Source organism: Vigna unguiculata, chromosome 9 (genome assembly GCF_037176805.1).
Source record: "Vigna unguiculata cultivar grain cowpea cultivar isolate G323 ecotype 2 chromosome 9, ASM3717680v1, whole genome shotgun sequence".
NCBI classification, from domain to species: Eukaryota; Viridiplantae; Streptophyta; class Magnoliopsida; order Fabales; family Fabaceae; genus Vigna; species Vigna unguiculata.
In genome coordinates, this window is record NC_140800.1 from 3,120,405 (window position 1) to 3,143,862 (window position 23,458).

Consider the following 23,458-nt stretch of genomic DNA (forward strand, 5'->3'; position numbering starts at 1 on the left):
TCTTCATTCCTCATCTCACAAATGTTATGCAGAACACAGCACGCGCCGAGCACCACAGGCAAGTCCTGAAGCTTCACCTCAGTCCTCTTCTGCAAACACCCCCACCGCGCTTTTAGCTTCGCAAAGGCCTGTTTGGCAGTGCCCTGAATCTCCTCAATCTTCTCGTTGAACGCGTGCTGCGTCCACGTCAGGTTAGGGTGCGTGTACGGGACCAGCACCCAGTCCATCAGAGGGTGCCCTGAGTTTCCCACGATCCAAACGTCCCTCAGATTCCCACTGTTAGCTCTCTGAAACAACGCGCTTTTCTCCAGAACCTCGTCGTCCGGCATCGAACCCGGCCAACCAATGCACACGTCGCTGAAAACGCCTCTCGAATCAACCACGCCCTGAACCGTTACCGAGTAACTCGTTTTCTGGTTCCGCTCCGTGTGCCGCTTGTTAAAATACGCCGACACGCTTATTTTAGGAGCGATGATCGGCACGTGCGTCGTGTACATTGCGCCTCCCACGTTCTGTATTCCCGACGAGCTCTCGAACTCTTCCTTGATGCGATTCATCTTTTCCTCGCTCGGCCACTGCAGAAACTTCGGCATCAAAACGGTGCGTATCGCGTAGCAGACTTCGAGCACGAGCTTGTGACACGTGGAGATCCCCAACCCGAACCGCTTCGACACCAGCCGGAGCGGGTCGCCGGTGGCCAGGCGCCAGATGCACACGGCCACGCGCTGCCGCACCGGAATCGCGTCTCGGAGCATCGTGTTTTTCTTCGTCACCACCGCGTCGAGCTCGTCGCAGATCATGTCGAACGTGCTTCTGCTCATCCGGAACCACCGCCGGAACTCCTCCTCCGGGAAGTCCTCCCGGCTAATCCGCTCCCACCAGTCCTTCGACCGGTCCCTCACCCACATCCTCCGCTGAACCGTCGAACCGGTTTGAGGAGGAACCTCGGCCTGAACCGAACCGGTGTCGTCTAGAATAACCGAACTGGCAGCTGCTGCAGCCGCGCGACGGGCCTTTTTGGTTATTTTATTTTGGAGCTCCTCCGATTCGGCGTAATGGGCTTCGAATTGGGCCTTGTAGGTTTCCATGGCCCTGGCCTGGTTCTGGAAGCTTGCGTTGAACATATCTCGTTGTTGTTGGGACTCAACCATTCTGTTTTGCTGTTCACGAGTTTCTTCCTCTTCCAACAGCATCAGCGAAGCAAGTAAGTCCTTGACGATAGCACTATCACCATTTTGTTCTGCTCCTCCTCCTTCGTCTTCTTTACTGTTACGCTTTCTCTTGTTGGTGTTGCTGTCTGTATCTGCAAATAGGTTGTAGAAGTGTGAGTAATCTTCTTGAGCGAAAAACGGGACGGGGCTGATTCCCATGGTGTGTTTGGATTTGGTTGTTGCGGTTTTTTGAGAAGTGTGAACGCTTGAGCTTTTGCGTTTGTGATTTGATTTATAGAGGGGAGAGGAAGCGTGTGGTGAAGTGTGAACGCGATGTGGTGATGGTGGGGGGTACTTTGACGCTGACTCTGACCTAAGGCTTTTGGATTTGGGAGCATAAAACAATCATAATATGCGTTTTGGGAACCGTGGTTTTTTACGCGGTTGTTTTTGTTTTGGAATTTTCTGGGTTTGAAAACACGTTGGAGAGAGGGAAAGGTGCGCAAGCAGAGGAGTTGAGAAAGGAAACAGGGACTTTTGTTCCTCTTCTTTCATGTTAGATTCCATAATCTTAGTGACTGAGAAAATCTATTATTAGCATCAATAAACATCCGTTTTCTTCTCTTTGAATAATTTGTGAGATTTAGATGTTTGAAATAAACTTTTTGACATTTTAATTTTTAGGTTTTTTCATTCAGCAAGTTGGTTCTCTCGTTATTGTTTATGTTTCTTATTAACTTTTTGTTGGTGAAATTCATTCTTATTTACTCGTATGAGACTGTTCTATCTACTCTTAATTTTAATCCCAATTCTTTTTACCCACTCTTCAATTTTTCCTGAGGGAATAAAAAGATGGTTGTTACTGGTTTACTTTGGTCAATTCAGAAACTATGATATGTAGATGATAATAATAATGTGAAAGTGTCGTATGGGTTGACATGCAGTGTGGTATAAAAAGAGTAGAAGGCATACTGAGCATATAAGTGTGCCATAACTTCCATTTCATGTGGGATAAAGTATGGGTCATCTGTCTCATCCGCAGGTTATATAACTAGTTTATTTTTAATATTTTGTTGTTGTGAAAAATTATTTATGTATGGAATATAATTAAATATTTATATTAATTATTTTTTTAATATTATTTATTTAGAAATATAAACTTATATGTTATTTCATGTTTTATACCATATGTACAATCTTTCGTTTCAATAATGTATAGAAAATATAAATATTTATGACAGAAATATTTTTATTTTGTGACACTTAAAAATTGATTTTTTATCATTATTTATATAATATTTAAATAAAAAAATTTAATTATCATTTTTTTATAAATAATTAGATGTCAAGAATTTCTCATTTGACATTACACATATATTATCTTTAGACCAAAGTTAATCTGCCGTACTAATTATAAATTAAAGAAAAATCACATACATTTTGAATAAATATCAATAGTCTAAGCAATTTAAAAGAAGATGATCAATTATATATAAAAATTTTAAATCTTCTATATGCTCAAAACAGATATCTTTACACGATTTATCTCAAGAATCTTTATAAAATTATTCTCCTATACCTCGTTGAAAATTCTCTCATATTAATGTCATCATGCGAGATATTAACATCTTGAAGTTTTTTTGAAGTTTTTCTTGAGTCATACTCCTCTTGTTTAAGTTATTATCAACTAAGTATATTATTCGAAAAACTATTATCCTAACACTTCCCCTAACATATGTTAGATAGGATAGTAGGTGAGCAACAAGTAGTATAATCATTGAAGCAAGTTGAATAAGAGCTATAGTCTCTAAGTGGGCAACAAATAACATGATCTTTGAAGCAGGTTGAATAAGAGCTATAGTTTTTGCATTCCTCTGATAGGAGTTAGGTCCAACTTATGATGATAAAGAATAAGACAAGTTGACAATCTTAACTAGTGCAAAGTTACAATAGTTCGAGGATGTTAGTTGAATCCATTAAATAAAACATTCATTAGCCTTACATTGTACAAGAGGATCATCCATGAACACAACATGAAGTTGAAGATAGTCCATAAAATGATTGTTGGTGGATGCATAATAGCTCAAAAGATTGCATTAAGAATAGTAGAAGGTGATGCCACTAAACAATACACAATTGATTGAGAATCGAGAATAGTTAATGTTGGTGAATTGAGCGTTTACCACTACGTCAAAAGTTATAGTTATAGTTGGAATGCAACTATTTATACTTAAGAGCATAACACCTTATTGGAAAAAAATCTCAGAGAATCACTTTATTAATAGAGAAATAAAAAAATAACACAAAGAAACACATAAGCAACTCTATCATGCCCTTTGACCCCGAGTACAACCACACTCTCCAAAGCAATAAGAATAAGAATATTCAAATACAATTTTGAAGTGTCTTTAACTCGGGAAAAGGAACATCATGGACTTAGAGTCCATTATATAGTCACTGAGACCCACCTCCTAGGTTATCCTAGGCGATGTTGGACTTTTCAAGACATATTATTTTCACCAGCACAACATTCTCTACCTTGATTAAAATAAACACATCTTTATTGCCTATACGAGTCATATCATACTCCAGCATGAAAAGTATCACTTGAAATGAAATTGTCCTAAGATTTTCCACTTAGAATCAAACTATCTCAATAATTTCCACTTGGAATCAAACCATCCCAAGAATTTCCACTTGAAATTAAATCATTTGAAGAATTTTCACTTGAAATCAAACCATTCCAAGAATCTCACACTTCGAATTAAGCCATCCCAAGAATTTCCATGCACCCTACATGAATGCTAACCAATGTTCGTGTATAATCACCACATACCTTGCATAAATATTAGTCAATGCTCGCGCATAAACACCATACACTATTTGTCAGAACCATGTCGCAACCCACAACGCAAAACCACCAAACATTGCGAAAAGTCACAGATCAAATGTCTGCACTTTGTAGCCACCATCACTACTAAAAAAACTCATATGTCTTGTCAATTTTGTTTTGAATTTTTTTTTTGTAGAAAATACTTATAAATTTTGTTATAAAAAAAAATTGCAGAAAATTGCTGCCAATTTTTTTGCAAAATATTTTGTATAAAACACTTTTCGCAACAAATTTTGTAGGAAATACTTGTGAACTTTATAATTTTGTAGGAAATAATTACCCACGAATGAATTACCTGCCAAATAAAATTCTTAGAAAAAATAGCAGGAAAAAGCCTTTTCTTGCAAATTTTTTAACAAATTTGCAAGAAAATTCTCATGTAATATTAGAATTTGTAGTAGTGCATGTCGTTTAACTCCCTCGCTGGAGATGCATTACCGTCGACGTAACACTTGTAAACGTAATACCACCATGGCACCACGACATCTTGCCGCCAACAAAGCACCACACGAAACTTCGCCACTAGACATCGAACTTTCATCATGCGAAAACCGAAACACCTTCGCAGATCCAAGAGCATCTCACCACAGCGAACTCCACTACAGATCTAGCATGACACACAATCCTTGCACCTCCACGAACCCAACTATAGATTCACCGCGTCAACACATCGTTGTCAACACAATGTTGACAATGATCCTTCTATCAAATTTCTCGTTGCAATTTCAGCAAATAAGGATGATTCTCCAACAAGGAATTAATCTTTTCTAATGTGAAATATTAGACTAAGCTACAACCATAGAGCATACTAAGAAAAAATCATACGAACCATAGCTCTTGATACCACTGTTGAAAACCCCCCCGAGAATCACTTTATTAATAGAGAAATAAAATAAATACAAAGAAACACATAGATAACTCTCCTATGTCCTTTGACTCCAAGTATACCCACACTCTCCAAAACAATAATTTAATCCAAAACAATAATTATAAGAGTATAAGAAATAAAAAAAGTCAAATACAAGCTTGAAGTGTCTTTGACTCAGGACAAGGAATATCATAGACTTAGAGTCCATTATATAATCACTAAGACTCGTCTCCTAGGTTATCCTAGGCGATGTGAGACTTTTCAAGACATGTTATTTTCATCAGCCCAACACCCCTTAAACGCCACAATTCAATTATGACTGGGCTCATCTGACTTATATTACGAAACAACACTTGCAACAATTTCCCCTTAATTATTGTCTTGGTTGAAATAACACTCATATAAAAAAAAGTTGTATCAACTTAAAGAAACAATAAAAAAGTATTTAACTAATATAATTTCAAGTATTCAAAATAGATGTGTTTTTATTAGGTGAGTTAAAATTTACTTATACATGTTTTCTTTTAATTATTATCTACTTATTTTCTTTACAACCCAATATTTAAATAATCACCTCCAAATACTTTTTATTTGAGTTTTTAAAAATATTTGATAAAGATAACATGATAAATTAAATGAATGTTCCAACTATAAATTCTCTCATTAGACAAGATATTATATTAATCAAAATAAGATTTACATAAACTATCAAATTATTTTTAATGTTTTCAAAATATCCAAAAGACTAATGAAACTTCCTAATATCCAAAATTCATTTCATGATTTAGTTATCCAACTATACAAGTGATGGTAGCCTCATATGATCAAAATATTAATACGATCTAACAAAGAACGCACATGTCAAACCTAGTTTACCTCACATTTACATCATAGTCACAACGCTAACTAAATAAGGATCATTGAAAAGAATCATCATAATAAAAAAAATTGTCTCTCCATCACGATTTTCTTATGCAATTTTTCAATTTCCTTTCTTGCAATTTTCAAATCTCATTGTTTCTTTTCCAAAGCTTTATTTGGGATCAGAGTGACACCAAAACCATCACACATAATATTTCCACCAATCTCAAAGAATAACTTCAAAAATACTTTCATTATTGAAAAAGTGGTTGTACTATTTTAAAATATACAAAACATTCTTCATAAACTTAAGTATTTTAAATATGTAATTTCTCTTTGGCAGTGTTATGTTTATATTTGTTCAAGTTCAAATTTCTACTCATCGCGTATTTAATAAATAATAAAGCATTAAATTATGTTGAAATGTAATATGAACCATTGGTGCATTTATTACGAAGTGTGTAAAGTTCTTAACCAATCTAAAATAGGACCACCGTTATATATATATATATATATATATATATATATATATATATATATATATATATATATATATATATATATATATATATATATATATATATATATATATAGTGTATAAATTTGAATTCTGTACTAATTTTTGTGTGTTGTTTTATTATACTATGCTTTCATAATATACTAATTATCATTAATTTTAATGTTTTAAAATATATTTAAAATGACAGTACAATGTATTTTTAATGTTCAATAGATGACAACACTAAATAAATCAGTAAACAAATTTGGGTTATTTGTGTATACTAGAGTCAAAAACAAGATACGTTAGGAACAAGTGTTACCTTACCTATGTAGTCCGTTATATCCTCAGTTGATTAATGGAGTAATGAATGCGTACCTTTAATTACTGGGGTCCATGTGTATTTATAGAGTATTAATTATGTCTGGTCATGTCATGGGCTGGGCCCTAGCTTGGGCCCTAGTTTGGGTTGTAAGTGGGTCTGGACCCTAACCCAGGCCCTTAGGTCGATTATTGTGGACTCATTGGATATTTGGGGCTTTGATTTTGCTAAGTGCATTAAGCTTGTCGACCTAAACCGACTACTCCTTTTGACGGTTTGTATTGCTCATATGTTGTCTTAGGCAAGTTATTTCTTTTGACGTTTATGTTACCAGTTCAGGCCGGCTAGGCTTAGGTCAGCCCAGTCCAGGCCGGTTACTTGAATATTTTGACCCGTGATCGTTTTATTATTATTTTGTTAAGTTGGCTAGATGTGGTACAAGAATTAAAAAAAAAGATAGAACATTAATTTGTTGAAATTTCAAAATGAAATTTTATTTTAAGGATCAAAATAGCATTAAACGTAGGATTTAATGTTTATTTTATCCTAAAGAAAGAACCAACTTCGATTCAATTAGCCAAAATAATGTCACTACATTAAAAAAAATAGAAACTTTCATGGCAGTGTATTTTATAAAAAATTCACAAAAAAAAAGAACTTCATACGTAGCTCACATTATTTATTTATTGTATATTCTTACGCTATTTCTTCATTTTAAAGTTATTATTTCGCTGACTTTATATATAAGCCTTATTAATAATCATATTATTAGGAAGAAATACCTATTCACTAAATTGTTACTGTTATTAATATAAACAGAAATTGTTTTTAATAAATTGGAACGAACAAAAATTCACAATGGAATTATTATTGTTATTCTTGATCATAAGAACAACGTATGTATTAATTTTGTACAATAAACTATTATAAGAATAAAAACTATTATTATTATTATTAATATTCTATTACCATATTGGCTGTATTTGTAGTACATTATTGATGATAGCATAATCACATGTAATTCAATGCCAGTCATACCGTATATGACATGCAGTGACGAAAACACCCCTGCAAATCGCGGGTTCTAAATTTTCCAAAAGTGCACAACCATGGGCAAAAGAGTAAAACCTTCTTAGTCCAATTCATTGCCGATCAAAACACCGGTGCCTCCTCCTCCACCATGGCTTCTTCGTACGAACTTCGATTTGAAGCTCACAACAATATCAAATTCTAACACGCCTTTCGATTCTTCTCCCAATTTCTCTGTGCTATTCGCATAACCAATAACAAGCACCATTGTGAGGTTCCGAGGTATATTTCGATGTATCGATTTTTTGATTTTCTTTTTCTGGAGTTTGCTGTTGTTTCATTTGTATTTTGTTCAACTTCTAGGGTTTTTATTTTGGAGTTCGCAGTGGTTTTCCATGCTGACAGGATGCTTCGTGATTTTTTATTTTTCGTTTTTTTTTGTTGCGTTGATTCAACCGTTAGGGTTTCTACACGTTGTTGTTGGTTGCTATCTGTGTCTTTTTGGTTGAGCTTTCGCACGAACTGATATCGAGGAAGTAGAGGAGGAAGAGTATCTGCATGCATGGAGTAGCTGGAACTTGTGAAACATAACTTATGTTGTTGATAGATACAGCTTGCTAATTTTGTTGTGTTTCGCTTTTTAATTGAATATTTTGTATGCTAAAATTTAAAATGAGGAAATGCATGCTTGGAGTTCAGCGGATGGTTTTTATTTCCTGTATGGCCGTTTCTTGTATATTGCCAGATAATGGCATTGAATTGAGGAAAGTAATGTAGGAGTTGGAGTAGACCGAGTTAGAGTAGGAACGGGAATTTGCAAACAATGGTAAGCATCTATTTCACTAGCTGACAAATTTTGGGAGAAAAACTCAATTGTCTTCATCAGGTTACTTTTAAAATGAATCTTGGAAATTGTTGATTATTTCTGATTGAAAGAAAAAGTAGTTGTCTTGTCTGTATATTGACTACCTGTTTATTTGAGAAAATGGTAATTGATGAGGGATTGTAGTTCTGGGGTCCAAATTGCGTTTGAAGTAACTAGTCATAGTAATTGGTGTTTGGAGTTGAGAATGTAAGCTGTACCTATTGGTCTTTGATGTTGAGACAGTAAGTCACAATAATTGGTCTGCATATAGTGTGTCGCTAACAAAATCTTCACAGTATTTATCATAATTTATAATCAGGTAGATTTCATCTTGTTGCCACATTGAGCATTTATGTCTATTAATTTACATTTCTCTATGCAATGGTTAGGTTTAGTAAAGTAAAATAAATTGATTTTCTTATGACAAGTTTGTGTTTTGTATGTAAATTTGATCCACAGTTACAATCAATGTGACTTTCTTTAAAGTTGAGATGAACTTGTTAGTAGTGCACATTGTTGACTCAGGTAGAATTGGAAGGTTTCTTACATGTGGTCAATTCCGCATTTTTTCTAAGGAGGCATAATTTCTGTTTTTCTTTATTCAATAGTCGGCCATTTCAAAAATATCTACATTATATCAAAAAGGTGTCTAATGGTATTAGTTATTGTTAAGACTAATAAACATGGATATGTTATGTTACCTATGGTGATACACTAGAGAGCTAATAAAGTGAGAAGATTATACCAATAATGTGTCTAATCTTAGTAGTAATGGTATGTATATTCTATTAAAATGAGATTTTCACTCTGTCTTGGAGATTAAATTTTGAAATTGATGTGGTATACAGTACAGTGAGCTGATAAGTTTTGTGATATAAGAATGGGGACAAGGTACTATATAGAGAAAAATGAGAGGTATATATAATGCGATTTTATCCGTTTGTTTGAAAACATTTTTGTAAAACGCTATGGACAATACAGATCATGAAGCTATTTTTTGATGTTTTTGCGACTGTATATTTTAAGTAGATTTTATAAGAATGCTGGTTGTGGTGGTGTTTTTATTTCTCTGCATTTGGAGATTTTTGTACACTTGTTTTCGTTGGATATGTAATAACTAATTTACATGCCAAATGTAATATCACATTATTCCTCTTTAGTTTTTACTTTATTGCAGATAAGTTGGGACTAGAATATAGATAAATAATGGAGTTATTCAGACAAACTCTACTGTGCCGTGTTATAGATCTCTTAGCCTTTGATGAATTTTAAAAATTTCTGTGTTCATCATACAAATTTAGAGAGCTTTTGAGTATGAATCATGACTTGCTACCCAAGTCGTTTACTGCACGCATGAGTATTTCTACATCATAGCACATAAAGTTTGATTTTTCTGTTGTTGTTTTTATCCTTTCAGGTACATTGTTCAATTGTTTCCTTTGTAATATAGATTTGCCCTTTATGTGCTTTATTCAATATAGTGCTACGACTTTGTCATGCACCAGTCTCTGTTCTGTGTATTTGGCTCAAGAGAGGTGTGGGAATTAGTGCTATGGCAAGTCCAGATAGACAATTGTACCCTGGGCAACGTGGATCCCACATAGCTCCATCATTAGATAGATCAGGTAGCTTTCGTGAAAGCATGGAAAATCCAATTCTGTCTTCTCTTCCAAATATGTCCAGAAGCAGTTCTTCTGCAACTCAAGGGGATGTGGTGAGCTTCTTCAATTGTGTGCGTTTTAATCTAAAGTTGGTGGCTCCAGAGCATAAGTCTAATCGTCAAACAGATTATAAACGACTTGTCAGTGCTGCTCTTGGAATTTCTTCTGATGAATCTCCATCTAGTTCTGCCAAAGGCAAGCAACTATCATCCCCAGCACCAGAAGATATCAAACGGCTGAGGGATAGTATACATGCAAGTTTTAGGAGGGCAAGGTAGTTATTTCGTTCTCTGCATGTTTTACTACTGGCATTGAAGTTAGAGGAGATTAATAGCATTGTAATCTTTAACAGGGATCGTGCTAAAATGTTTAGCGAAGCCCTGTCTAGATTCAACAAAGATTTCCAAAATATAACTTCAAAGAAAAGGTCTCGAGCTGAAACTTTTTCTAGTGAACGTTCTAGTTTTACATTAAGTGATCGACCAGTCTTGGGAACAAGCACAGGTAAGGTTGGAATTCAAGGTCATGCAGTCACAGGTGGTTTTGAACATGACCAGCTGAAGTTGGAAGAAAGAACCAAAGTTGTTCCTAACAAGCGCACTCGAACTTCTTTGGTTGATGTAAGGGTATGTGTGTTTGTTAACACTATTCGATTTCTATTTAGGCCTCCTATTATAGCTTATTCATTTTTGTGCTGTTTGCATGTAAATATATTGAGTTTTATACTATATTTACATCCCTTAGCTGTATAATTTCAAGTGTTCTTTATATCTCAGTGTGACATGGCATCCTGTTTCAAATCTGTTTTAACAGAAGTTAGCTACTAGAACATTTTCTCTCCATGCTTTCTTAGAGATTCCATACCACCTAATGTATAGAAATCTGTTATGAATTCTTTTGAACATATACATATAGGGTAGGGATTAGTTACTCTAGGAGTAACTTTTAAAGGTACGTTGTTGAAAACCTCATACATTAAATTTCAGTAATCTAACTGTTGAATATTTTAATATTTTCTCAACAATTATGCATAAGAAATTTTAGATAAATGAGATGACTTTTTCTTATATTTTAAAAAAGTGTATTATGTGTTAATTTGAATTTAGTCAATTAATTATTAATGAACCTTTTGATTTTATAAGCATTTATGCACTTGATCTATTTAATAAGCACTTTTAATTTAATGGTTGGATTATAGAAATTTAATATATACAAAGAGTTGATGAATGGAGTAAATTGATCCCCCAATACAGACACACACATTTGTGCTTGTGTGTGTGTGAATGTATGTGTTTCATGAATTCTAGGTTCTTTATGTGTGTATCGTTATTTCTATATGAAAGTGTCAAATTACAGAGTATTTTGTCTTATTGTGCAAGTTTTTGGGTCTAATAAGACATGTGAATATGGCTTGTGATTGTGACTTTAGAACTTTCTATTTGCTTCTCTTTATGTGGAGGAGTCTTATTTCAGATTACCTTGGCTTACTTTAAAATGTGTTGACCAAAACTGACTTGCGTTTGGTAAATTCTAGATGGATATACGGACTAATTCTCTTGTCAGGCCATCTGGGACTGTAGATAGGGACAAAGAAATGTTACGGATTGTCAATAGTAGTGCAGTTCAGGGTGAGGAACGAACTTTACCGATTGGAGGTGATGGGTGGGAAAAGTCAAAAATGAAGAAGAGGCGTTCTGGCATCAAACCAGATGGGTCTCCAAATACAGCATTGACAAAGCCTGTTAACCTTTTCCAGGAAACCAAACACGGAATGCAACAAAGACTGGCCAACGATACTCGTGCAAAATTGAGTAATGATTCTCATTCTTTCAGGTATGAATGTATTTGTGTGAGACAAAATTAGCATGAATATGCCCCTTTCCCTAAATTTTTTTTCAGTATTGATTATAATCAATCAGAGAACCTGTTCCAAAGCCCATATATATATATATATATATATATGGATAGAGGAGTACCACATAATACAACTGTCAACCAGAAACAGAAAAACAGAACTGAGAAAAGCATATCTCTAATATCCCCACAAATTCAAGTTGATGAGAAGAATGGGTAATTCAGCCACCTAAGAAAAATAAATCTTGTTGATGAAAGTGGCTTAGTTAGAATGTCAGCCCATTGATCCTGATGTAGTTCTTGTGCAAGACTTAAATCCTCAACTTCTTCAATAGTAGTAGTATCAATTTTGCCATCAATAAGAGCAATAACATTATCATATTCTCGAGGAAGACCTTCAAGAATTGAATCCAACTGTTCTTTAAGAGAAACATGATCTCCAACTGAACAAAGAGAGTCTACAAGAGACTTAATATGAGAAAGAAAAGCAGTAACTGTGCACTTTTGCAAGGATTTTCTTAAATAAGATTGGAGCTGTCTTGCCTTTGTTTGACTTTGATGATGAAAATATGCATGTACCATTCCCTTACTTCATATGAATGAACACATCCAACAACATGTCCTAAGTTGGCATTGGAAAGAGAGGACTGAAGCTGCACAAGAAGCATTTGGTCTTCTTGTTCTCACCAAAATATTCTGGATTAACCTGATTAATATCTGTGTCTTGATTTGTAAGAAATGTGACGAAACTTGTGGAACAACAACAAAGTGGTGCAGCTGATGTGCCTTAATAACATGCTGAACCTGTTGACGTCACAATAAAAAGTTCTTGCCATCAAACTTCTCAATAATTTAATGCAAAAAACTGACAGGATGCATTGGAGCAGATGACTGAGAATCAGTTAGAGGAGCAGGGGTTGGAGGTGGAACAGAAGAGGTTGAAAGAGGATCTGACATGGAAGTCATTGAAACAAAAGGAAAGAACTACTGTAAGCCAAGAAAAGAAAAAAGATCAACTAGCTCTAGATACCATATTGAAACTAACAAGAAATGTTATTCCTTAGACTGAAAATTACAAAAGATTGGTGAAACTCTTACAAAGCCCATACATATATGAATATAGAGGAGTGCTGCATAATACAACTGTCAACCGTAAGACTACACAGAATAGCAGAACTGAGAAAAACATATCTTTAACAGGTATAGAGACCAAAATATTTACTTGACTGTAAATTTATTTATTTATCTACTAGCAAACGACGGTCACAATTGAAAAATAGTTGTATTGTATCCCTTAAGCACGCAGATCCACTTTTGTTCTTGGCCATGTGTAGGGAAATTATTTTGTTGGATGTAACAAAACCCATTTTGGTGATCTTTATGGGCCTTGGTTCATTCCAAAAGATTTGTTCGAGTTAAATGACCAATTTTGTCCTTGAATGTGAGACACTGTCAATTTGTCCTTGAAAGAACCAAAAATATCATTTAGTCTCTGAAAATATCCCACAATTGTTCTACTGTTAAGTTTTATGGAACCATTTTGTCATTAAAATGTAATTTTAAGGACCAATTTGACACTACCATTTTGTCATTAAACTATAATATTTAGGAACCAATTGGTACTTTTTATACACTTAGGGACTAAATAAGATTTTTGGTTCTTTTAAGGATTAAATTTATAGCACTTCACATTCAAGAACCAAATTGGTTACCTACCAATCCTTTCATTTGCTTTGGAACTTAAGTCTTCAAGGTAAATCTTCAGTGTTAGTTTAAGGGGTTGAAGTTTTAATGGTTAAATAATTGAAGGACAGGTTCAAGTATTACCTTATAGTGAATATATTTACTGATGAGAATATATCTATCACTAGTCAAATGTAGGGGTGGGCATGGATTGGATTTTTAATGATTCAATCCACATCCATTTTATATCCAAATAATTATATTAGATTTTTGACCCAAATCTATTTCTTCAGCAAAAGTAGTTTGGATTTTTTTAAAATCCATATCCAAATATTTGGATCAAGATTTAAATCCAATCCAAATATTTAGATCAAGTTCAAAATCCAGAATCCATTTTTTATAAAAGAAATTTAAATTGAATTTTTTAAAACTTGTGTCATTAAGGCCCGGATGACCCGGATGAGACCGACGACCCAGACGGGCCGGACAACTCGAACGGGCCCGACAACACGAACAAGCTCGACGACGTGAACGGGCCAGACGACCCGAATGGGCCCGACGACCCGGACAGACCTGTCCAAACAGTCGGGCCCAATCGGGTAGTCATACACGTTTGAGTCGTGGCTCGTCTAGGTCGTCAGGTATGTCAACGTCGTCAGGCCCGTCCGAGTTGTCGGGCCCATCCAGGTCGTCGATCATGTCCGGGTCGTCAAGTCCGTTTGGGTCGTCAGGCCCGTCCGGGTCGTAGGGCCCGTCCGGGTCGTAGGCCCCGTCCAGGACGTCGAGCCCGTCTGGGTCGTAGGACCCATCCGGGTCGACGCGCTGTTCGTGTCGTCGTGCCATCTGGGTCGTAAGGCCCGTGTAGGTCGTCAAGCTCGTCTGGGTCGTCGGGCCCATATGGGTCGTTTGAATCGTCAGGTCCATCCGGATCGCCCGGATCGTTCGGCCCATCCGGGTCGTCCAGCCTGTTCGTGTCGTCGTGCCTATCTGGGTCGTAAGGCCCATGTAGGTCGATAGACCCGTTTGGGTCATCGGACCCGTCCGGGTCATCGGGCTCATCCGGGTCTTTGGGCCTTCCTGACCCGTTCTAGTCTTTGGGCAGCCTGACCTGTTTTCGTCATTGGTCCTACCTGGTCCGTTCGGTCTTCGGGTCCGCGTGACCCTTTCGGGTCTTCGTGTCTGCCTGACCTATTCGGGTCTTCGGGCCCGCCTTACCCGTTCGATTCTTCGAGCCTGCCTAACTCGTTCGGGTCATCAGGCCCGCCTGACCTGTTCGGGTCTTCGGGTCTTCGGGCCTGCCTGACCCGTTCGATTCTTCGAGCTTGCTTGAGCCATTCAGGTCATCGGGCCCGCTTGGCCCGTTCGGATTTTCAGGCCTACCTGCCTTGTTCGGTTCATCGGGCTCACTCAAATTTTCTGGATTGTTGGGCCCGATCCGTATAGGTCGTCCAACCTCTTATGGTCATCGGGCCTGCCCGATCCGTATAGGTCGTCGAGCAAGGCCCGTCTTAGTCTGAATTTAGCATAGTCCATCTCAACCTTTAGTCTAACCCAACTAAAAATTTAAATTGAAAATTTGGATTGTATTTTTTGGATTATCCATATTTAAAAATCTTGATTTATAAAATGGATATCCAATCCATAAAATATATAAAATGTAGATTAGATTGAAATCCAGATCCATTAAATGGATTTTAAATGGATTAGATTTTTAATAAAATGGATTATAAATGGATTGGATTGGAGCAAAAGTGGATTGGATCAAGAAAATTAGATTTTTTGCCCACCCCTAGTCAAATGTAATTACCGATTATACTTATGATATGTCTTATGTATTCAATGCTGACTTGCATATTAATTAGTGGAGCAGTTTATATGAACAATTGATGTTATAAGTTTGTGCTTTAGATTCACTATAACAATACACAATAATGGCTTTACTCATTGTAATCATTGTATTATGCAAATTAAAATTTTAAATTGTTTGTTGTATCTTTATTAAAATTATCATTTTATTACTGGCTCTATACACATCTAATGCTAGATATAAGTACTCGAGCTGACAATAAGAATCACATGTTATGTGTTATCATAGATATAGCTGCCGTGTCCTACAAAATGGTAACTTATTGGATCTTTGGCTTCTATTGTCATACCAACAAGATGGAAATAAAAGTAAATTGAGAGTCAATGGGGCTCTCTCTTGATAGTGTTAAATGACTGAGTGATTGAGGTTTCTCTACATATACTGTGTTAAATGGTGAAAGGCTTCAGACCCATCCATACAGTGTGACAAGTGAATATAGTTGAGGAATTGTGCTAAACTCTCGAATTTCAAGGATAAATAGAAAATCTTGTGCAACAAGATGTTATTTTATTCGTTTTCTATTCCTGTTCATTATCTTCAATATGTAGGATATCATATAATTCTTTGATGCATCTTTTGTTTAGGTCGGGAGTTACTAATGGAACCGTTGGAGCTGGAAAATCAGATGGCGTCTCTCAGCAGACAGGGTTGGGCATACGTATCTCTACTCCAAGAAGTGACCTAGAAAATAATTCTCCTGTCAATGATAGACGGGATCGTCCCGTCAGTTCAGACAAGGAAAGGGTGAATTTCAGAGCTGTTAACAAGTAAGCAAACTGCTGAGCACATTTCTTAAAGATTTTTTTTTCTTCAAAAGGTAGATCTTTTATTGTCGAAAACAATTTTTCCCTCCATGTTGCTCTCCTTAATTTCTTTTATTGATGGTTTGATTATTTGCTCCATTTCTCTTATGGATCCTAAGGTATTCAAAGGTTATTTCTTTGTCGTGATATGTGTATCCTATAATTTACAATTGATTAGTCGTAGAGATAAGCAACTGCTTTATGATAAGATTAGGTATTTGACTTGCATGTAGTGGAAAACACATGGTCTTTGTTAAGGGACTTGTCATACAAATATGAAGAATGGAGTAAATATTGTGTTGATGTTTATTATTTGTTCTTTACTTTTTCATATCTTTTTGAGGATGATTTCTTATCCTGCTTTCCCTCTGTAATTTTCTAATTGTGTTCATAATTTTTCTGTGTTCATAAAAAGTGTAATCTATAATTGATATTGATTCTCAATAACTGTTTTATATCTAGGACAACTGTTCGTGATGAATTCAATTCGGCAAGCCCTAATTCAAGTGCAAAAATGAATACACCTATTCGGGCACCACGATCTGGTTCAGGAGTAGCTCCAAAGTCATCACCAGGTGTCGTTAGAGCAGCTGTCCCTAATGATTGGGAGCCATCACATTGTATGACCAAGCCCCCTACCAGTGTTGGCACCAACAATCGCAAGCGTATGGCATCAGCACGATCATCTTCCCCACCTGTTGTCCACTGGCAGAGGCCACAGAAGAGCTCCCGTACGGCTAGGAAAGCAAATTTTGTGTCCACTGTGTCAAGTATTGATGATTCCCCTGCTTTGGATTCTGTGTCAGATGTGACTGGTAATGATCTTGGATTGGGATTTGTTAGACGTTTGGCTGGTAATTCTCCTCAGCAAATTAAATTAAAAGGTGATTCTTTAACTTCAGCCGCCTTATCTGAAAGTGAAGAGTCAGGGGTGGCCGAGATGAAACCAAAAGAGAAGGGCAGGAAATCAGCGGAGATAGATCAGAAACCTGGACAAAATGTTCAAAAGGTTTCTAACTTCATCCTTCCCTCAAGAAAAAGTAAGCTTGTTTCTGCAGAAGAACATGGAGATGGTGTTAGGAGGCAGGGTAGGACAGGACGCAATTTTCCTGTTGCAAGGTCGCCAACACCAATGACATCTGAGAAGCTTGGAAATGTAGGAACTGTAAAGCAACTTAGAAGTTCAAGACTAGGACTTGAGAAGAGTGAAAGGTAAGATGCATCTTATATTGCTTAGGTTTGACAATGTTGTTTATTAAAGCTAATGTTTCTGAGTTCCATGCAGCAGGGCAGGCCGTCCACCAACCAGGAAACTTTCTGATCGTAAGGCATATGCTCGTCAGAAACATACTGCACTTAGTTCATCAGCAGATTTTCTTGGTACTAGTTTCAGATTCTTGAAAAGAATGGTGATTTCTTCTTTTCATATGTATAATACTAGTATACCATGAATCACTTTTCTGTTCATTATTTTAGTTGGGTCGGAAGATGGGCATGAAGAATTATTGGCTGCTGTAAAGGGTGTAATTAACTCTGGTATGAATCTTACTAAATATTATCTAATTGTGTACCCTATATACTTTTTATCTGATGGAGTAGTTCTGTATTTTCTTATTACTGCAGCTCGTTCTTTTTCCAGCCAATTCTGGAGGCAGATGGAGCTTTTCTTTGGTTTAATAACTGAGGAGGATGTTGCTTACTGGAAGCAGAAGGTACCAATTTTTTTCCCTATTGGTGGGGAAGATATTGCATTCTTGTTGGTGCTTTCATATATAAGAAAGCTGCTTTAGATTTGTGCTGGTGTCAGTAATAGTATATCCCTGATGCATCCTTTGATAATTCTGGAGTTAGAATTTTTTGTTTCCTATAAATGTTTTATGCCCTGATTTGGTATGGAACCATGGCCATTGTAGTATCTGTATGTGTATTCCTTATTTGCACACATGGTACAGTATATATTTAAAACATTCCAAACTAATCTTGTATAAGTTATAGTTTTAGTAATAATGATAATTAAAGCATGATTTTATTGATCTGAATTTCTTATCATACCTCATGGGAATAGATTATTTAAATTTCTTTAATAATTCATTCATTTTTCAGATAAATCATGAATCAAGTGGATTGATGTCAACTCCAGTTCCTTCATATATAGATGGTTGTGAAGCTGGTGCTAATGGGTTTGGGTTAATGGGCCATAGAAGAGATTTTGAACCTTGTAATCAAGTGGGTGCTGGAGTTGTGGCAGAGCAGTTACATTCCAGTGGAATTCCCCTCTGTCAAAGGCTTATATCCGCTTTAATTTCAGAGGAGTATAGCAGTGAAAGTGAAGATATGAAGTTTGATGCATCTGATGCTGAATTTGAGGCTGATGGAGAGTTGGATTTGAGTAGTTTGGATGACAATTCTCGATCTAATTCTTATCTTGCTTGTTATTCTGCTTACAATGGTTATAGGATAACTAGAACATCAGGACATGATGAGACTGAAAGTGATAAAGTTGATATCCCATCAACTGGGTTGAAATCAAATCAGAGCATGTCTACTGTGACCTGTTCAGAGTTGCAATATGCCACCTTGGGTATGAATGAAAAGCTTCTCTTGGAGCTTCAAAGTATTGGAATTTCACCAGAATCAGTGGTTAGCTAACTTTCCTCCGATTTTTTTATGCTGTTTTTCATGAAATCTTGATATTGGGAAGTATGACAAATCAATATCAGACTTGAATAAACTATGTTATTCTAGTTTATTCTGCAGTTCTTTCAGTAATCTACTCATAAATACATCTAAATAATTTAATTCAAGATGTTCTGTTATTATTAAATCCGCTGTAGGTTAGTATCATACTTATTTTTTTACTTTTTGTTTTTCAAGCCTGAAATGTTGCAAGCAAATGATGAAGGAATTTGTGAGGATATCACCAGGTTGGAGGAGCATTACCAAGGACAGGTACCAACTGATGCTGAAGCGAAGCTATAATGTTCTCATTGTTATTCGTCTAAATGCTCCTTCCCATTGTTTTTTGTCTGTTAAAAGTAACTTTTCAGAAAATTTACATGTTGCTTTCCAAGTATCATGTAAGCATATAGATCAGATTGCTATCTAGATAACTGATTTACAAATATTATGTAGAACCTAATGAAGTTATTTATTGTTCCACTAATTCACCTTATGATTTTATTTTCATACATTGTAGATGTCTAAGAGGAACTGCCTACTGGATGGATTATTACGATCTGCTTCAGTGACAAAAGAAGTTCAAGAAAAGTAAATGTGTACATTTATTTCCTGATTATTTACTTAATTTTAAGTTTTTTTGGCTCATTGCTCTGAAGGAAATACAATATCTTGATTAACAGGGATTTTGAGAAAAATGCTCTTGACAAACTCCTCATGATGGCTTATGAGAAATACATGGTAACCTTATTGTTTAATCTCACTATTCTTTATATACGTAATCAGGTTTATATTTCTCAAATAAAAATTTTGCAGTTTAGTCAAATATCTTCGAGACCCAAGGGTTTCGTTTACAATAGTTGAAATGGCTAGGGATGTTTATATCGTGGATATTATTTATCTTGTAATCAGATAAACGAAACCCATGCCCTGCCTTCTTATCTTTTATTAAGTACTTTAAATTGTGCAGGAAGAAAAGTTGAACACTCCATTACATAATAGTGGAAAGTATTCTCCACTTTATAAATAGGTTGTGTGGCTGATTGAATTGACAAATAATTGATTGGCAGGCTTGTTGGGGTCCTAGCTCATCAGGTGGGAAGAATGCAAGCAACAAAATGGCCAAGCAAGCTGCATTGGGATTTGTTAAACGAACATTGGAACGATGCCAACAATTTGAAGATACAGGCAAGAGCTGCTTCAGCGAGCCTTTGTATAAGGATATGTTCCTCGCTGCTTCCTCCCAGCTAAGTGTTGTTCGAGAATTAGATGGCATGGAGGCTGAGTCCGTAAAACCTTCTGCTTCTTCCTTTTTTCTGGAAGCAAGAAATGGTACCATCCTCATTCCTTCTTGAATAAATATTACTTGAACTGTGTAAGAAAATAAAGAAATAATTTTATTGATAACAATCACGCCAATTACATTAGCATAATCTCTATTTGTATTATTCGCAACCTTTAAAAAAATTAATAAAATTTTGCTGAAATAAATAAGAAGATTCTGAAGATACTTTTTCCTAATTATTATGGAGATATTGAGAATATTTTTTTATCCTAATAATCTCTTATTTACAACATATTGTAATATTTTTCTATCTCAGCCCTGTTCTGTATGAGCATTTTAGCCAAACTTCTCAGACGCGATAAATTTATTTGGCATTTTCTTGTGGACTTGAGCCCTTTGTCCGCAATCCTGTCTAATAAAATATTACCAACTAAAACAAAAAGTACTTCCTGCTTGGAAAGAGGTGTAAATGTAAGTTTTGTTTTAGTTGTCAATAGTTTATAGGTAACAGGTTCGGGATATTGGGGGAGGGGAGTTGGATGGACTGGTGATTAGAGCTGATCTTTATTTGAACTTATCAAGTTCTGTTCCACCCTCTTTTGCTCCTGATTACAGCCTGAAATTTGATATTTAATTCTTGTGTTTGTATCTGCAGGTTCCATGGGTTCACAACAGAACCCTTCACAATTTAGTCAGAACGCGAAAGATCATGATTTCAATTCATCAGATATTCGTCATGCTGTAAATGGTTCCTCTGAACAGGCTAGTGGGAAGGAAGATCTTTGGTCAAACAGGGTGAAGAAAAGGGAATTGTCCCTTGATGATGTTGGCAGTACCATTGGGAGTTCAAGTGCTCCATCAGGCATTGGGAGTTCTCTATCAAATAGTACAAAAGGAAAGAGAAGTGAGAGAGACAGGGATGGAAAAGGCTATAGCAGGGAAGTGCCATCCAGAAATGGTACTACTAAAGTTGGTAGGCCAGCATTATCTAGTGCTAAGGGAGAAAGGAAACCAAAATCAAAGCCTAAGCAGAAAGCCACTAAGCATTCTGTTTCTGTAAATGGCCTCCTCGGCAAGCTATCAGAGCAGCCTAAGTCAAAGTCTAATGAAGTGTCTAATAATAGCAAGAGCAAGGAGAAAGATGAGTTTGGCATTGTTGAATATGATGACCATGAGCCTATTGATTTGTCCAACCTTCAACTACCTGGAATGGATGTACTTGGTGTTCCTGATGATCTCGGTGACCAAGGTCAGGATATTGGTTCATGGTTGAATATCGATGATGATGGATTGCAAGATCAGGATTTTATGGGGCTTGAAATTCCCATGGATGATCTTTCAGACTTGAATATGATGGTTTGAAACCGCTTTCTGTGTATAGACCTGTTCATTATACCAATGACAAAGGAAACAAAGTACCTTTAAGAAATGACTAGTTACATAGGATGGTTTTATGGCTGATCCTGTCGTCAATTAGGTTATATATATTCTTTGGTAGACTTCCTTCTCTAAGTTGTTTTTAATGACCTACCCAACTGTTTTGGATTTTGCCCATGTTGAAGTTCAGGATTTCCACTGTAAAGATCATTTTGTTCTAGGTACAAGTTAGTATTCATTCCTAGTGATTATATGGTAGCAACCACTCCTGGTTGTAGCTCTTACAAATCAGAGAAAAGGCTTTTGTACATACATTTAATATTTCTAATAAAATCAGCTTCCATTTGCTGAATTGACCTTCCTATTTACTCTCCGTATACCCCCCTCCCCTGCACTTTATTTCAGCATTTTTTTTTTTGCAGGTTCAGTTCCTCAGCATGATGCTGTTCAAGTTTTTTGCTGGGCTTCATCCATCTGTTCACCCGGATTTCCCTATGAGATTTTCAGGGAAAGTTTTGTAACTAATGTAAATGTGACCATTTTGTGTTTCATCAGATAACGAATGCGGCTCTCCTCTCCGGACAGTTTGTTGTCCTGATTATGACTTTCATATATAATATGACACATCTATGGTCACTCTGGTTATCTAATGTCTGATCTATTAGCTGCAATCCCATGGCTATTTGTAGAAGTTTGTGCCGAGGAACTTCCGAAGATTGCAAGGGTATTTTGTTCTTGAAACTTAATTCAAATGTTATTGATATGATCCAACTTTCTTAGAAATTAATGTGCATAGGGTTTTTATTAGCAGAACTGATTTGAGATGTTCGTTTTACGTAGGGAGGTAAGGTTTGAATATTTCGTTCCTCTGACCCTTACCTATTATTTGTTGATCTTGTAATAGAATTCCTTCAGATATCTCTGCCCAAAATAAGTTGGATATTCTACATGGATGACTAATCGCTTATTTGTATGGTTGTCTTCCTCAAGCCTGCCATTCTCTATGTAAGTACATATATTTCCCTGACAGGATTATTGCTGAGTCTGAACCTGAATTAAATCTTTTTGCTTGTGTGATTTTAACACTGATGATTTGGTTCATTTTTGCTGTGGTATCAGCTTCAATTCAATAAATTTGAATGCACTGAAAAAAATGGACTCGTGGTTGGATTTTGCAGTCATGCCAGTTGAAAGTACGTTTATAAATTAAAAAGAAATGCAAATTATTTACACCTTGAATCGTTGAAGTATCTCAGATTTACAATGAGAATCCCATGTTGAGATTTAAAGATGGTTCTAAATCATTGTTGAATCCTACTTTTTAGCTATGCATGTATTATATAACAGTTTTATACCTATTTTAAAAATTTGTGTGGATATGATAGCTTATAGAATGTTATGCTCTTTTCAAAATAATTCCTTAATGATATGTTTGGATGATGTAAGAGAATAATTTATTTATTTGAATTTGAAATTTTTGAAAAATGAATTGTTTGGATGAAAAAATTAAAAAAAAAAATTTAAGAAATTTTGAGAAGGTATTTCAAATAATTAAAATAGTAGAATTTGAAATTTACTCAAAAAAGAAGGAAATTAAAAAATTTTAAGTTGTAGAATTGTTCATTACTTAGAACATAAAAAGTTAAGAAATTCAAAAAGTTGAGTCAGATCGAAAAGAAGGTCGAGTTGAACTGATTCGAGCTGAAGGTCAAGTCAGACAGAGTTGAAGGTCGAGCCGTTCAGGCCCGGGTCAAAGGTTGAGTC

At 35.9% G+C, this 23,458-nt stretch overlaps 1 protein-coding gene across 4 annotated transcripts; it reads left to right on the forward strand.

The window, feature by feature from the left end:
• The first annotated feature begins 7,677 nt into the window (after positions 1-7,677).
• Positions 7,678-22,046, forward strand: LOC114162976 (uncharacterized). 4 transcript variants are annotated; one of them, XM_028047006.2, is made up of 16 exons: positions 7,679-7,905; positions 9,906-10,423; positions 10,502-10,775; positions 11,684-11,982; positions 16,138-16,320; positions 16,819-17,171; positions 17,259-17,568; positions 17,642-17,736; positions 17,833-17,892; positions 17,980-18,068; positions 18,460-18,996; positions 19,231-19,305; positions 19,553-19,623; positions 19,716-19,773; positions 20,103-20,364; positions 20,973-22,046. In XM_028047006.2, exons 2-16 carry the CDS (start codon positions 10,041-10,043, stop codon positions 21,677-21,679), a joined length of 3,756 nt encoding a protein of 1,251 aa, XP_027902807.1. In that variant the 5' UTR covers positions 7,679-7,905; positions 9,906-10,040; the 3' UTR covers positions 21,680-22,046. The 4 variants fall into 4 exon arrangements, with proteins under 4 accessions (XP_027902806.1, XP_027902807.1, XP_027902805.1 ...); XM_028047005.2 differs by having other exon boundaries at positions 7,678-7,905; positions 16,819-17,568; positions 17,645-17,736; XM_028047004.2 differs by having other exon boundaries at positions 16,819-17,568.
• Positions 22,047-23,458: the final 1,412 nt, after the last annotated feature.

Excerpts from the sequence above, each read along its gene's own strand:
- LOC114162976 (XM_028047004.2), top strand. The coding sequence starts at position 10,041 with ATGGCAAGTCCAGATAGACAATTGTACCCTGGGCAACGTGGATCCCAC. Across the intron at positions 16,321-16,818 it reads AATTTCAGAGCTGTTAACAA|GACAACTGTTCGTGATGAAT; the intron begins GTAAGCAAACTG and ends TTTTATATCTAG. Across the intron at positions 17,893-17,979 it reads AAAGGGTGTAATTAACTCTG|CTCGTTCTTTTTCCAGCCAA; the intron begins GTATGAATCTTA and ends TTATTACTGCAG.